This window comes from Mus caroli, chromosome 16, assembly GCF_900094665.2.
Source record: "Mus caroli chromosome 16, CAROLI_EIJ_v1.1, whole genome shotgun sequence".
Lineage (NCBI taxonomy): Eukaryota > Metazoa > Chordata > Mammalia > Rodentia > Muridae > Mus > Mus caroli.
The window spans coordinates 3,565,821-3,582,002 of NC_034585.1; the positions used below are offsets into that span (position 1 = coordinate 3,565,821).

The 16,182-nt window shown below is 40.1% G+C and overlaps 1 protein-coding gene across 22 annotated transcripts in view; it reads left to right on the forward strand.

Moving 5' to 3' along the window:
- Rbfox1 (RNA binding fox-1 homolog 1) overlaps positions 1-16,182 on the forward strand; it is a 1,640,850-nt gene that overhangs the window by 1,535,503 nt on the left and 89,165 nt on the right. For 21 of the 22 annotated variants that reach the window (XM_029470804.1, XM_029470798.1, XM_029470790.1 and 18 more), the window contains one exon: positions 826-879. The exons of the other annotated variant lie outside the window; for it this stretch is intronic. In XM_029470804.1, coding sequence (XP_029326664.1) covers positions 826-879 — 54 coding nt within the window. The remainder of the gene's footprint in view (positions 1-825; positions 880-16,182) is intronic. 22 annotated transcript variants of the gene reach the window in all.

A 16,182-nucleotide genomic window follows, 5' to 3' on the forward strand; every position in this document is an offset into this window, starting at 1 on the left:
GAAGGGAAGGGAAGGGAAGGGAAGGGAAGGGAAGGGAAGGGAAGGGAAGGGAAGGGAAGGGAAGGTAAAAAAAGAAATCCAATAGGTCTGCAATGTGCCTTTTAGTTTATGGTTGTTACGTGTGCTTTCTTCTTAATTGAACATCTCTAAAAAGTCAGAGTTCATATTTGAGGCATCTTTCTATCAATAACATTTAGAAAACTAGAGAATACTGTTAATGTCACAGAGAGGTGATTTGAAAGTTACCTTCCGTATTTAGCACTGCTTAAGGTTTTTATGCTTCTTGGATGCATTGAAATGTATTCCATGCCAGATCTCTAGGGGATAAACTAACATTGCCTCTGTTATTCACAAAGCACACAGCAGAGAATTGGAATTCTCTACTATCTAGAGGTCACAATCAGGAACACTAATCGTTAGAGTATGTTCTCTCAAAGATTTCTGTTTATGCAAGCATTTAATAGCTATGACTTTAATGCGGTCACCATGTAATGGATTATCCAACAATGTTATATGAAATAAGACAAAAACTGAAATTATAATAGTGGGTTTATTGATATGGTTGGAAATCAATCCTGTCTTTTTCACATGGTTCACCTGTAGCCGGTCAGTGGGTTCTTCATTCCATTTCCCCTGCACTAGCAGAAAACCAAAACCATCGAGCCCCAAGTCTGCAAGTTCATGTTGTGCATGTTCAACTTCCATAGACTTGAAATTTCCAAACACAAACTAGCACAACCTCCCAGTCTGTTTTTACTGTGGTTACCTAAAGGGACAGAAGTTCCTGACTCAAATGTGATGTAATCCTTCTGTGCTTATTTTAAGGCTGGAAATTAAATCCAGTTGTGGGCGCGGTCTACAGCCCCGACTTCTATGCAGGTAAGGAACTTTGCTTTGCACGCCAAAGTGTTGCTTGGTCTTTTCTAAATTTGCTTTGCCTGTCCCCCATCCATGAACTTTGCAGCTCAGCCCAAAGCAGGAATTGCACACTAACACATTCCCAACGATTTCTTTGGACAAAACCAAGAGCATTTTAAACTCTTCAGCAACTGAAGGAGAGTCGCTAATGACCTTGTGAAGTAAGCATGGGGCTCTACTCCTGGTGACATTTCACATGGATTTGCCCTAGGAAAGCATTGAGGATATGCACATTGGACAGATGAGTGATGGCTCATACCAATATTAATGTAGTGCCCACCCATGCATCTGTTAACTACACTTTTCCATTGTAGCTGCTTTTCTTTCCTAATAAAGCAGAGGCTTCAGCAATGTATAAACTGTGAGTTTCCAAGATAAAGCTTATGTAAAAGCTAGGAGAAAAAAAATGACTTAAGTCTTTCTCCATGAATCAATTTGGCTTAGCAAGTCTATTCTTCTCTACTTTGCTTTTTGCATATGTCTCTCTCCTCCCCTCTTCTCTGCCTGAGTATCAACTACCCCTTATTAGAGAAATAACACTGATTCAGACAACTCAGTGAGCAAATCAGGGGAGGGAGCAAAAAGCATCCACAGCTAAGAGCCCTTGCTTTGATAGCCTACAACTGATACTGAGGCCTTACCATCCATCAGTGTTGTCTTGAAAGCCTAGTACCTCATGGGTGTGAGGAAGGAACCTTCCGATGGCAATGCTTCTTTTGAAGCATTTATAGTTAGTGAACAGTTTATCTGAGTCACTTGCTTACTGTTGATGGTAAATCTGAGTTCATTTCTTCTGATTGCCCAACTTCTATCCTTTTTCTGAGACTAACCATCACTCCTGGAGGGTGTGAAAGGAAGAGAATAGCTACTCTCACAAACTAACCAAATTAAAAATGAAATGTAGAATAAATCTAGGAAGGGATCATAGAGTACATGAAATTTGTATTTCAACTCTACAGTACTTGTGACTCCTCTTCCTGTGCAAGTATAGATTAAGCCTAGGGATTGCACCACCGTACAGCAGCTTTGTTTACTTTGACAGGGGAGAGCACACTTGGCTCTAAGACTATACTGTGCACCCTACTTCCTTGGATGACACACATGAGAGTAAGAAACATGAAAGATGAACCAGACAGCCCAAATTTTTGCCAGGTGTGTGACTCTGGAAAGTCATTGAACCTTTCTTTGCTTCAATTTCTTAATCTCTCATATAGGAATTATAATAGCATCAAGTGTGTAAGAGTTCATTAGAATATATGGAAGGGCTGTATGACACCTTAGTTACTTATTCAGGGCTGTAAAAATGATTGTTAAATGAACATGAGAAAGTTAATATTTAATCCTTGTGTCCTGGTGGGAGGCAGGCATGTCATCAGCCTACCCTGATGAGCTTTGAGCACACTATCAGCCTCAGATTGGTTTCATAACTTAGAAAAGAGCTTGCCTGCGCATCTTCAGCATGGCTACTAGGCGTATTAATGTCTGGGCTTAGGGATATGACCATCTGTACAGGAGCAAGATGGGGTATATCTTGTCCAGAGTTACAAATATACAAAATCTCCCAAAAAGATCAGTGAAGATCTGGCTTCCACACACCTGCACAGACAGTCACAAATCTGCAGCAGCTGACCCAAGGCAATGGCGGGTTCTTTAGACCTGTGAATGTGGCATGCGCCTGTGTTTGGGAGAAAACCTGAACACAGAAGGAAGAAGCAGGAAGTATTCCCTTGTGGAATTTGGAGCAAATGTGGGTGTGATCTGAGAACATTGTATAGTTTTCCCTTCCTCATGGGCATTCTTGCCTCAACTCATCAAGATAAGGTCAGCAATCTCCTTTATTTGGAATGCTTTTTTCAGAGTGCATACCTACTGACTTGAAGAACACAAAAATAGGGTTAGACTGACTTACATATGCAAGTGTAAGAGAATCTGCATTCCTTTCATAGCATAACAACATTAATTGAAACTGCCTCCAGGGCCAGCCTCAGCAGAGAGGGATCCAGGAGAAAGAAGGAGAGTAAGTTTGGAGGGGTAACATGCATTCAGCATTTTCTGTGGCCTGTACTCTTCTAAACACTTTCAATATACACATACATGTATTAAAACCTTGTGGCAGTTTTGCAAATTATAACACAAAACTATACAAAGAGTGTGTGCTTCCTTTGGGGTTTCAACAAAATATTTGGGTTCTGATCAATCCCAGGGGCTTAGTTCTTTGTAAGTTCATTATATTTTATACATATGAATTCTTTATTTAAGTATCTCCATGTGGCATTCATTCCACTGTTTTAAGTCCAAACCAGAAGCCACCTGATCATTCTGGGTTGTTCTAGCACTGGTTGTGTGAGGACATCGTGAAGAAACCTAAACAACTAATGATATCTATGAGATTTTTTTTTCCCAATAAATTAAAGTTTGTTTGTTTTTTAAACAAGAAACCTGGCATGGAACCACATGTTCTTGGGAGGCTGAGGCAAGAGCATCTCCTCTAGTCTGAGGCTGGAATGGGTTACAAATTGAAACCTAGTTTTTAAAAAACAAAACACAAAAGGAGGCCAATTGCATGATCTCAGTTGGCAAAGCACCACACAAGTATGAAGTCTGGGCATGATGACCCACACAAATGTGAAGTCTGGGCATGATGACCCACACAAATGTGAAGTCTGGCCATGATAAACTATCCCTTTCAGCTACATACCCATGACTAGAAATTTGACAAGCATTCTAAACTTCTCTAGCTATGAAAATAGACTGGCTTTCTCTTGCAATTTGGAGGGTGCCTCACATTTGAGGCAAAGGAAGACCTTGCCTCTGGCTTTCTTTGGATATTTCATAGGTTATCCCTATGTATGTCCGAGATGGAAAGCCAGACTCATTAGTCGTTTCTCAGTCTAAGATCTGCTCATGACAGATTTCATGACACTCCCTTCGCATAATTATTGATTTTCCTTGAGCTTATGCAGAAAGAACCATCCAGCCTCCAATTGTCTCTCAGAATGGGGCATGGAAAGTTCACAGATTTTGTAAATTAAAATCAATATTTTCAATCTCTCCTAAAGGTAATTTTCCTAATTTAGTGGACTTTCCCCTAACATTTATTTTCTCTTTTAATTATAAAATGGCAAGTTATTGATTTTCCTATAGAACCTTCTGGTGCCCCCCAGTGCATTTTTATTGCTGATGTCGGATGGGGGTGGGGAGGGAGGGAGCACTTCTTAATGAAGACCTTTAATTACTAGCAGAACAGTATTAATTTGCTTTGATAGATTATGACATTTGCATGCACTCACACGTCCTGGGAAGCATTTAGAAAGCTGTTTTAAAAGGTTTTTCATTTTAGAGTTCCTTTTTTTTTTTTTGTGGTTTCTCCTCCAGTCATACTTACTGTGAAGTGTTTTAAATTCTTATTGAATACAAGTGTGGTGAAGCAAATATACATAAATCTGCATATTCTAGGAAGAGATATAAATCTTTTCCAAAGACAGGTGGATGTTTTCATATAAAGCTAAGCAGTATTGATTATTTCCCCAAGTCTAATTATCTTCATACCCTATGAGGTTTATTTTCAAGATAAATGATTGATAAGTCAATTAAGTCACAGATAGGTCTTGAAGATTTTGACCAATATGTATGGCCCCAACATCTTGGTGTTTAAATAAAATTTGGGGTGCTAATAGAAATAGAATACCTGTGAGTATCTGCTCCCACCAGTATGCCTCAAGTTATTGGGTGCAATTAGAAAGACCATGTCTAAGAATTGGAATAAAGAAGACACATTGAAAGATTCTCTTAACACCCTTGTCCATAAGGAGACATTTTTGCCATTTCTAATAAGACATTTTGAAATTGTGAGAGCTAACTCAACTGGGAAAGTGTTTGGTGTGCAACAGTGAGGCCCTGAGTGCAATTCCCAGAACCCAAGTTAAAATGTGAGGCCTTCTGGCACGTGCCTATAGTCTCTGCTTAGTGAAGAAGACAAAGATGGATTCTCAGAACTTATTTACTAAGTCTAGCCTACTTCTCAAGTCAGTCTAGCCTATTTCTCCAAGTCTAATTATCTTCTTACCTTATGAGGTTTACTCTCAAGATAAATAATTGATAAATCAATTAAGGCACAGATAGGTCTTGAAGATTTTGACCAATATGTATGGCCCCAATATCTTGGTGTTTAAATAAAATTTGGGGTGCTAATAGAAATGGAATATCTGTGAGTATCTGCAGTTACTCCAGTCTCAAAATAAAACAATGTAGATAAGGAACAACTCTTGAGGTTATCCTATTACCTCTACATGTACATATGCAAACACAAAAGCATGTGTACACACATGTGCACCCACATACACACACAAGCATAAAACCCTCACTACTTTTAAATGAAATTGTAGTATTTTTTAGAGATGATATCTATCCAGTAAAACTGTTGATTCAATATACCTTTAATCTTCATAATAAGTGAAGCAAAATAAATAAAAAGCAGAAGATTATTCAAAGCTGTCGTAGTGATACTGACAAATGGCAGTGTTCTGATCCTCAATTGCCAGTAAGATCCACAGCACAGGGCCTCCCCACATTGTATATCATACCAGCCAACTCACTTCAGAGATTAAATATTCCATCAGTGGGGCTGGAAGGCGGCAAAACTTAACAAGATTCCTAAGATGTAGCACTTGAACACACATCACTCACTCTCATGATTCAGGAACACCCAGCCTGCAAAGGAGAATTGTGATTTACTTACATTACTCCAGGAGCCACAATCAATAGTGAAAGGAAAGGAACTTGTCTCAAAGATGAGAAAATTTTTACACACAAACACACACACACCACATGGGGGGGGGGGGGGAGAAAGAGAGAGAGAGAGAGAGAGAGAGAGAGAGATTAGAAGGAGAGCCAAAGGGTGGCAGGAGGACAACTTTCAGATGACAGAGGAGAAGAGGTCCTAGTAGCAATTATTCTCCTTAGCAATACTTGAGAAGGGAGGAATAGGACTGGGTTGATACAACTAAAAATAAAACATATTTTTGTTTTGTTTTGAGAGGGGCAATAAAAAAGTATTAGAAGAAGGGCATGCTGGGATAATGTCCCATGTGAAAATTGATCAGGTCTTCAGGTAAGCTGATTCCAAGGTCACAGGTAGGATCAGGTACAATAACAAGGGCAAGACAACTTCACAGGCTCTGAAGTAAGATATAAATCTAAGGGATTAGTGTGGTCGCTGGAGTCACCTCCATTGCCTATGTCCATATCAGGGAGCCTGGCCCTGAACCACATCACAGGAGAACAGGTGATAGGATAGTGGATTGACATATCAATGTGAAGTTTAAAAACAAAGAGTTGGGATATAGCACTCTGTGATTGCTTGTCTCAAAAGGGCAGCTTTATTTGACCTTGGATTATCTGTACAAATGTGTGGGTTTTCTATGAGCATTTGGCCACTGTGAGCTATGCTTCATCTCAGAACGGTGTCAAAGGAAGGCAGCCTGAACCCCCTTTTCCATCCATCTTCCCAGTTGCTCTTTATGTAGTTCAGTACATTTGATAGGATGACCTTTGCCTACTTTCACATCTCTCTCTCTCTCTCTCTCTCTCTCTCTCTCTCTCTCAATCTCTTCAGTTTTCTCCTTTCTCATTTTGAACATGTTAACACCTGGAGAATGTAAGACTATTCAAAAGCCATTGATGGTTATTACTGATTGTCTACTTGCCTAGGATTCAAGCCTCAGGCCATGTCTGGGAGGGAATGTAGATTGAGGTGTTAGAGCCTTTGCAGTGAGAAGAAGATAAGTCGCAACATTCTGTGGGTTGAGGTCTTGTACTGGAGAAAATGGAGAAAGCAGACAGCCTGAGTATTCATTGCTCCTTGCTGGCTGACTGTGTACACGATGTGACCAGCTGTGGTCGTTATGCCTTCTTCACGTTGATGGGCTCTACCCATCAACCAGAATAAACCTTGCTCTTTAATAGCTTCTGTCAGCAAGCATACTCATCACAGGCCAGGAAAGGAAGCTGGCACACAGAGTGGTTATGTTCCCAGGCACATATTTTATTTTATTTGAAGACTGAGCTCAGGGTGTGTGTGTGGTAGAATCCCTGGGCATCAACCATGCAATTTAGCATACAACCCTGGCACCTTGGAATATGGTGGTATATGTTTGCAAGTCCCCTTGCCACTCAAAGCCCTCCAAGCAGTAAATATTCAGATATCTCTCTTGGCATGAATGTCTTGACATCCCCACCCATAGGAATAGGCTGGACTTAGATGCTGCATTTTGTCCTTAAAGAAACTGTTCTTGTCAAACAGTGACCTTTGGCTCTGGGATGCTGTGTATAATTTACACATCTGCTAAATTCAAATGCAGTGCACTTCAGTGAGCCGGAACGGGGCATCCAGATTTCAGTCCCCAAGCGCAGGATTCTCAGCCTGAAAATGTTCCACTTCAGAGGCCTTATCTTGTACATCTGTTTACCTTTGCCTCCTCATTGGGATGAGATTCACTTTGCTCCATGCCATCTTCTTGCCGAGTCTGTCTTATCAGATTTCACTTCATCTCAGCCCACATTTGGCCCTTAATTTTTATCTCCGTTCTTCCTTGGCCCACAGAGGAAACACAGCTCATCTTTGATGGAACCTGTGGGTTTTTTTTTCTTCAGATAGGATCAGGACTTGCTGAGCTGGTTAAAATAAATGCATTTCTTAAATAAATTTGTTCTTTTTCTGTTGCATGGGAAGTCTGTCAAGGCTTGCTCCTCCGAAGGCAGTGGGAGGTAGGGCATTTCTCATATAAGAACTGCATGTAGGTCACACAAAGAGGGTGATGCTTGGGGGTTTTGTTAGGACTACACTGTTGTAGTGGTCAGACTTGGCAGGAACACACAGAGCTCCGCTGATGCAACTTGGCTGTACTAGACTCATCATGGAATGACCAAAGTGAGACCACTGCAAATGACAAAAAAACCCTGTTACTTGCTCCCATTGACCCATTTGTCCTGCTCATGTATGTGTAGTATGTGTACATACAATTTGTATGTGTCCTCATGTGTATGTTGGGGAGATTGAATGTGTCATTTCTCCTCCTATCTTATTTGAATTCAGGGTCGTTTTGGGGTTCTTCGTAGCTAGTCTATGAGCTTCAAGGGGTTCTGTTTCTATCTCTTGTCTCTCAGTTGAAACATGGTCTATACAAATAAGCTACCATTGTCCAGGTCCTCATGCTTGTGCAACAAGTGCCTTGTCCTTTGAGCCATCAGCCATCCCAACTCATTCTTTAGTACAATGTTATAGAACAAAGGCCATTTCTTGTACATCTTAGCCAAGGTAACAGTGCAGAACCATGCCTTCCTTCAAATACCAAAGGATGCCAAACAACACTCTCAGTGTACAAAAAGGACATTGCACACACCAGCATATGTACACATACCCAACAGCAACAACCTGGAACTTGTACACATGTGCTTATGTGTACACACATACACACTGCCAACAAAAACAACCATTGCATATGCATTAGGAACCAAACAGGTGATGTAAATTGGGTCATTAAAGATAAATAGTCCATCTGACAGGAAAAGAAGAAAAAGTTCATGGCAGTGGTAAGAAGATTGCAAGTCTCAAGGCATCCCTCAACCTTTAACTTTAGAATCTATTAAGAAATTCTAAATGAATAAAGAAGATATAGGGACTCGATCTTTATCTGTTACCACATGTGGGAATTTCTGTGCGAAGTGAAGTTCTTTCCAAAGGCTGAGGTGTATTGATCTGCTGAGATCAGAGGATGTCTTAAACAGAAATGTTGCTTGAAAATACCACAGGAAGGAATATGCGTACTGGAGTGTGTCCTCTGAGGGGACGGCTGTCACTGAAAGCACAGCTAAAGGAGCTAGAACTCTGCTGCTCCATTGCATCTAACCTATACCCAGAGGTATCTGATGAGGAAGGATGGGGTAGGCAGAAGACACATATTCATGGCGGGAGGAAGCTGAGAGGGAGGGAGAGAATGAATAGCAGAGGTGCAAGAAATGAGCCTTAGGGAGTAAGAGTCTACCAATACCCACTTTGCTGGGAAATTACATATTGATGGCTAAGATATTCACTGTGTGCCAGTTTTCAACATTAAAACATTAAAAGAACAAAATAAGCAATTTAACAACATACTATATATACATATGAATTTATGAGATCATAAATTAAGAGTTTACTTTTCTAAAAGCATAAATATCTGGATACCATTAGTTATTAGATATCATTAGTTAGTTTACAAGCACGAAAGACTTAAGTTGAATCCTGAAACCCATGCTAAAAGGACCTGAGTTCAGTCCATAGAATCCACTTTTATAAAAGTTCCCATATCAGCCAGGCGTGGTGGCACACACCTTTAATCACAGCACTTGGGAGGCAGAGGCAGGTGGATTTCTGGATTCGAGGCCAGCCTGGTCTACAAAGTGAGTTCCAGGACAGCCAAGGCTACACAGAGAAACACTGTCTCAAAAAAAAAAAAAAAAAGTTTCCATATCAATGGACTCTTATGGACCCAGTGCTGGGGAGGCAGAAGTCAATTCCTGGACAGAGGCTGCAGGGGAGTTTTCAGTTCAGTGAGAGTGCCTGTCTTGAAAAGAAAATTAGAAATGACATTCAAACTGTTTCCTGTTACCTGTACTCTTGTGAGTACACACACTCACACACACACACACACACACACACACCACACCACTTGATGATGTAAGCAAGGAAGTGATCACAGAATCGATTTCCTTCTATCTAAACCACTTCCTAGGCAAGAGAGTTATCAGATACCTCAAACAGGAAGCAATTTAGGACTATTTAGGTTACATTGTCCTTTGATTATAAACTATCCAGTGATATATATTACTATAATTGTTTCCCACACTTAGTATTCTTTTTAAAAAAATTTGGCAATGCCTATTTGTCCAGGTAATTAAGTTGGGTGAGTAGGCTCAAATTGACCAAATAGTCTATCATACCCTTTATGCTAATTATGTGTTCTACAAATTTAAACTATACCATTGCCTTTTGGATTTTTTAAAATATTTTTAATTATGTGTACATGGAGATGGTTTGTGCAACCCAGTGTCATGAAACTCAGAGGCCAAGAGTATCAGACCCCCTAGAGCTGAAATTAGAGTTTTTTGTGAGTTGCCTGGTAGTCGTTGGCACTAGGATCCTCAGGTCCTCTGCAAGAGCAATATGGGCTCTTAAGCTCTGAGCCAGCTCCCCAACTCACACTGTTTTGAAAATGTCACGCTGTTAAAGAACCAGCTCACACAAGGCACCACCCCACACAGGTGACCACGAAGCTAGGACGTAGTATGTTTCTAGGACTTCCTCAGAGCTGTTATAACCCATTGCAGTCAAAATATTGGTTTATGAAAGATTAATAAGGCTAGTGAAAAACAGAATTCAGTATCTACATTAGCTATTTACACCAAAAGAAAACAGCCAGGATTAATTATGCCACATGCAACATTCTAATGGAGTTTTCATTAACTGTATACCATTATGGAAACTAAGCAAGGATTATTCAAAGAATAATGCCAGTGGCTGTTATTGTTTGAGAGATTAAATTAGGTAATGGGTTACATATTCAAATCTGATGCAAAGGTTAATCAATGTACAGTCATCATCATATTAAACCCTTTATCATTCTAAGACACAAACACCCCAATATTAGTGATGTTTTCCTTGGAAAATAATCTATTTAGGTCTTTCTGTTGCTTCTTTAATGTGCATATGAAATGAAAATCAGAACTCATTTCTACATAATTTTTGAAAATATATTTGCTTTTATTCTATAGTGCATAGCTAAATTCTCTCTCTCTCTCTCTCTCTCTCTCTCTCACACACACACACACACACACACACACACACACACGTGTGTGTGTTTCTGGGAAGCATATTTAAGCATCTCTATGTAGTTACAGTCTGAGAAATTCAGAGGTGAAATTTATTTTCTCTTAAGAAGGCAACTCAAGATGTTACTCTCTTCTGCTCCAAAAATAGCTGGAGCACCCTAAAACAGATTTCTAAGATGGCATGTAGAACATAAAGAGGAGGAACAGGGAGTCTCTTCAGCAGCCTTTGAGATCCTTTGCTTTTCCAGAGCCTAGCCATATTCCCAAGGATATGATGGGGTAGGGAAAACTAGAAAAGGAGAGGCAGAGGTCATTCCTGAATTCTCTGGATAGACTTCATCGTGAGCTGATTTCTATTAGAAGCAGAAGTCACAAATACGTACAGTGTGATGAACTAGAGAGCACGTGTCTCACATACAGCCGGATCTGTCTTTAACCCTTTACCCAGAGTAGCCTCTGCTCAGTAAGAATGTGGGACAACAGACTGCGGTGGCCCAGACTTTCTGTTCCACAGCCACACCCCATTTCACAGACAACCAATGCATTTAAAGGTTTGCAATGAATTCCCACTTTTAAAGTATATTTAGCATAATGGTAATCTTGGCTGCCCCCTTTTCTTAAAGAAACAATCTAGTTCTGACAGTGTCATAGTTTGAGACTCTTAATATTTATTACAATTAGTATTCTCATCGTGACCACTCAGCAACTACTTGCCTGGCCCTTAAAAATTGACCTAATCCTAATATTACTTTAGCAACCCAGTATTTTAATCCCTATTTTACAGATGTAGAAAATGAGGTTTTGAAATAATTTATTACTTTCTCAAAGTCAAATAGCCTACAGTCATTCATACTAGAAAACAAAACCAAGTGGAAGAGTTTTTAAACCTGTTTCATTGTTGCTGCTGTTATTGTTTGGTTGGTTACTTGTTTATTTGAATTACACTATCAAACCTCAAAAGGCCATTATTCTCCCATCTGTGTCTCCTTCCTCAGTCTTACTTCAGTCCTGCAAGTATGTTTTGTTTTTATCCTTTCTGTCCAGAGGTGTCTTCTGCTAAGTGTCAAGGCCTAGTGCAGATTTTTAAGTGTGACTGGGACTCCCTGGGCGTCTCTTGCTGGGAATAAGATGTTCTAGCCAGAACACATCTAAAGGTAACTTCAGTGATGCTGGGGCAGTGGCTACTGACCATCTCCAGGTCAGGAAGTGTGTTAGAGTAGCCCAAATCAAGTGTCACTATGGAGAGGAGTCTTGGAGAAAAGAGTCTAAATGTCAGAATTCTATAAAGCTAGTAGAATCCATTTCTTTTAAGGAATTTCCCCTTCTTAGCCCTTTATCTCTCTTGGCAAAAGGGGGACAGTGCAGGTAGAGCATACTTGGTTATAGGGCCTGAACCCCATGGGTGCTCAGTCTCTGTTCTGGACAGCTGTTGAGACAAGCTTCAGAGTCCCTGAAATCTCACTGCCCAAGTAAGACCTTCAGATGCTGGCTGTTCATGTGAGCAAAGAACCTCAAGTTATATCCCAGACCTGCGCGACTGAAGCTTACATGGAAAACAGTCACAGGACCATGAAGCATAGCAATTTGTGAAATGCATGACCCTGGATCCTTCCTGTCTCTACATGAATCTTCATGTATCCATGAAGTCTGGTGTTAGGAAATAACAGTCAGATGATGGAGATAGCTCAGGCAATAAGGCTTTGCCAGGAAAACATGAGGACCTGAGTTCAATCCCCAGAACCCATATCAAAAGCAACTTTAGCCAAGTATGGTAGTCCTGTTGTATTCAAGTGGGGTGGAGAGGCACGGAGTAGAGACAGGCAAATCAGTGTCTACCAATCAACCTAGCCTAGTCAGTGAAGCCAGTGAAAGACCATTTCTAATAAACAACACCCAGTTGTCTTCTGATGTTCACATATATGTGAAACACACACAAACACACACACACACGTGCATGCGCGCGCAGAGAGAGAGAGAGAGAGAGAGAGAGAGAGAGAGAAACACACACATCACTACCATCACCACCACTACTAGCAACAACAATAAAACAATATCATCAGATTTTTAACAAAAACAAAATTAAATTTTGGTCAGTATTGATAAAAAAAATGTCTTTTGAAATATTTAGTGTCAGCTTCCTGAGTAAGGGCTAGTGTATATCTAGACAAGATTGCTGTTAATGTGACTCTAAACAGTGGAAGCAGATTTTTAAAAATGTCTTTTAAATGTTTGTGGAAGAGAGGTGGATAGCAGATATTTCAAACTCTGCAGGCCTTCCAGATTCTTCTACCAACTCTCCACTCCCTATCATAGCACAAAGTAGCTGTACACTGTACATACATGAGTGCATATGGCTGTGAGTCAATAAAACTTAATTAATAGATATTGAAACAAGTTTAAGACCGGTTCACTGGTCAGCAATAGTATTCTGTTAATGTCTTTTCAACCAGGTAAAGCTGAGGCTTGGCTTAAAGAACATAATAAATGTTGATAGTGGCCAGATTTACTTGAAGACTATGTAATTTATTGACACAAGATTTTTAAGAATATTATTTAAAACTCTAGTGGAGAAATCTGGTTGAAATCATTTGTATTTAGCTCCACAAATCAATGTAGTTCTCAGCACAATCCTTAATATATCTGTGTTTTAGAATTGCTGTGTGTTTAATGGGTATAATATTTAAATATAGTGCCATTTTGTGCTTGAGACATGGTTTTACTATATATCTCGTACCTGCCTAGAATTCATGATCCTCCTGCCTTATCCTTCCACATTTTGAGATTATAGAGAGTAGTTCCTGTATTACACGTTGTTAAGGACGGAGAATATTTCAAGGAAGAACTGGAGTTTCTTGGGTCTCTGAGTTCTGGGAATATAGCTAAATAAATAGTGAGATCTCTAGGCAAATATTAGTTCTATTTACCATAATAGTGTGCTAGGATTATACAGCACTGGGAAGATGAAGGTAGAGAGATTTGTGGGTCTGCATGGCATCCCGCCTACACTTCTTGGTGAGTTCCAGCCCAGTAAGACACCCTTTTGGGAATATAAAATATATGAAGCCATTGAGAAAGATGTTCAATGTTGACCTGTAGCCTAGACACTTTTTTATACAGGTACAGTATACATGTACTCTCTCTCTCTCTCTCTCTCTCTCTCTCTCTCTCTCTCTCTCTCTCAAACAGAGCTTCTGGAATTGTTTTTCTTAATTTAATCTCATATTGAATTAAAAATATTTTCCCTTAAAACCACAGATTGCCTCAAATTTGGGGACAGATAAATAAAAGAGTCACTTAAAATTTTATTCAACTAATCAATGAGAAAACTATAAACAAATTCTTGGAATTGTTCTTGGAATGTCTATGCAAAGCCTAAAATTGTGACAAAAATTAAGAAGCAAAAAGAAAGATAAGAAATGATGAATAGTATGAAAATCAGAAGTTAGAAAAATCAATTGGGGGGGGGTGCTGGAGAGATGGCTCAGTGGTTAAGAGTGCCGACTGCTCTTCTGAAGGTTGTGAGTTCAAATCCCAGCAACCACATGATGGCTCACAACCATCCATAATGAGATCTGATGCCCTCTTCTGGGGTGTATGAAGACAGCTACAGTATACTTACATAAAATAAATAAATAAATCTTAAAAGAAAAATCAATTAGGTTGAAGGATGATTTACAGAATGGATGTGCTTCAGGCCCATTTAAATATGGAAATTTCCCAGTGCAATTGAAACAGATTTTGATTTATAAGAAATATATATATATTTTCCAGTGATGTTTGTGCCCCTATAAAAGGGAATATCCCTGTCCTGGAAGCTCTACTGTAGCCCTTCAGAGAAGCTTGTCTTTCAAGTTGTTATAAGAACATTAGAACTGTAGTACTGTTAGCTTAATGCTTGTCTGGTGTTCCAAAATGTGTGACTTTAGGAGCATCCACAGCCCTTTGTGCCTTTGGATTCACTTGTCAATCAGAAACAGTATCTTCTCTTACAATGTGAACGGGAACAACCCAAAGTTTTGAGTCTAGTAGAAAGTCAAAGTTGGGAAGATGCCACCTGGGAGGACAAACTGGTAGGGTGTCTCATTGTCCCTCAAGACAGGGTCTGTGAAGAGATTGCCATATGCACTAGCTTGCTGGGACTTACAGAGGCATCAAAGACAGGGTAGCTATCAACAGAAATAGATATTTTCAAAATTCTGAGGCTAACAGCAAAAGAGTAAGGAATTGAGGACCCAAGATGGCTGACATCTTTGTACATTCATCAGGTCTTCTCTCTGTGCAAGACTGTATCCAAATTACCTCTTAGAAGAAAAAAGAGCACTCCTACTCTATTAGGTCCACCCATATGGCCTCATTTAACCCAATTATAATATCTGAAGGTCATCCTTTGGTATGTTAGGCTCTGAAGTCTTGGGACTTAAGGCTGGACCACACACATTTTTGTGACACACAATCCCTTCCATAATCGGGAGTTGGCCCACACACCTCTCCCTAGGGAAGGAAAACTCACAGGGCCCTCTCAAGGATCATGTAGTCCACACATGCATAGTAGCCTACCTCCACAGTTCACAGAGCAACTGGTACTAGGAGAGGCCTCTCTTCCCCAGGTTACAGAGCAAAGACAACCATCTATCTTGTGATTGATGAGAAGGATAGACATAATGCACTTTTTTCATAGATGTGCTTACCTGGCACTCATGATGCCTAGGGCTCTGTCCCCCGCACTATAAAAACTGGGTGTAGTAGCCTCATATTTGAGTGGTAGAGGCAGGAAGACGAGGAGTTCAAAGTCATTCTTGGCTACAAAGTTGGAGCATAGCCTTGGCTGCATGCAACAGTTTTTCTCAACAAACAAACAAAAGACAGGGTGTGGCTGGGAGTATTTTTGGTACAGATCTATTATGGTGAGCTTTATCCTACTTACATCCTTGATGTGCTTGCTGTTTGTTTGTGTACAGTTCTGAGCCTCTGGATTAGACCTCCCTGCCATGAGTTCTGGGAGGTTGCTCCGTTTCCTTCTTGCTTCAGGTTATATTAAATGCCTCAATTTAGTGTTCTTGAGATGTGGGGAGTTAATCAAGGTGAACATTTCACAAACTATGGCCCTTGGTCCTTCCAGGACAAGGGATCTTCTAAGATACTTAGGTCTTTGCAAGTCCTTTGGATTCAGAAGCCCTGAAGGGCCCAGGTGGTCTGTATGTAATAATTTCTGCCTGGGCTCTAATGATATGGGTGACTGCAAGAAGCTACAAAGTCTAGTGGCATATACAAATAAATTGACAGGTTTCTGTTTTAGCAGGGGGCTCATTTTTCATGTGCCCATAGCTGAGTCATTCAATTTGGATGGTTTTCTCCCCCCTACTTTTATGCTAATTTTCAAAGCTTTTAAAAACCACC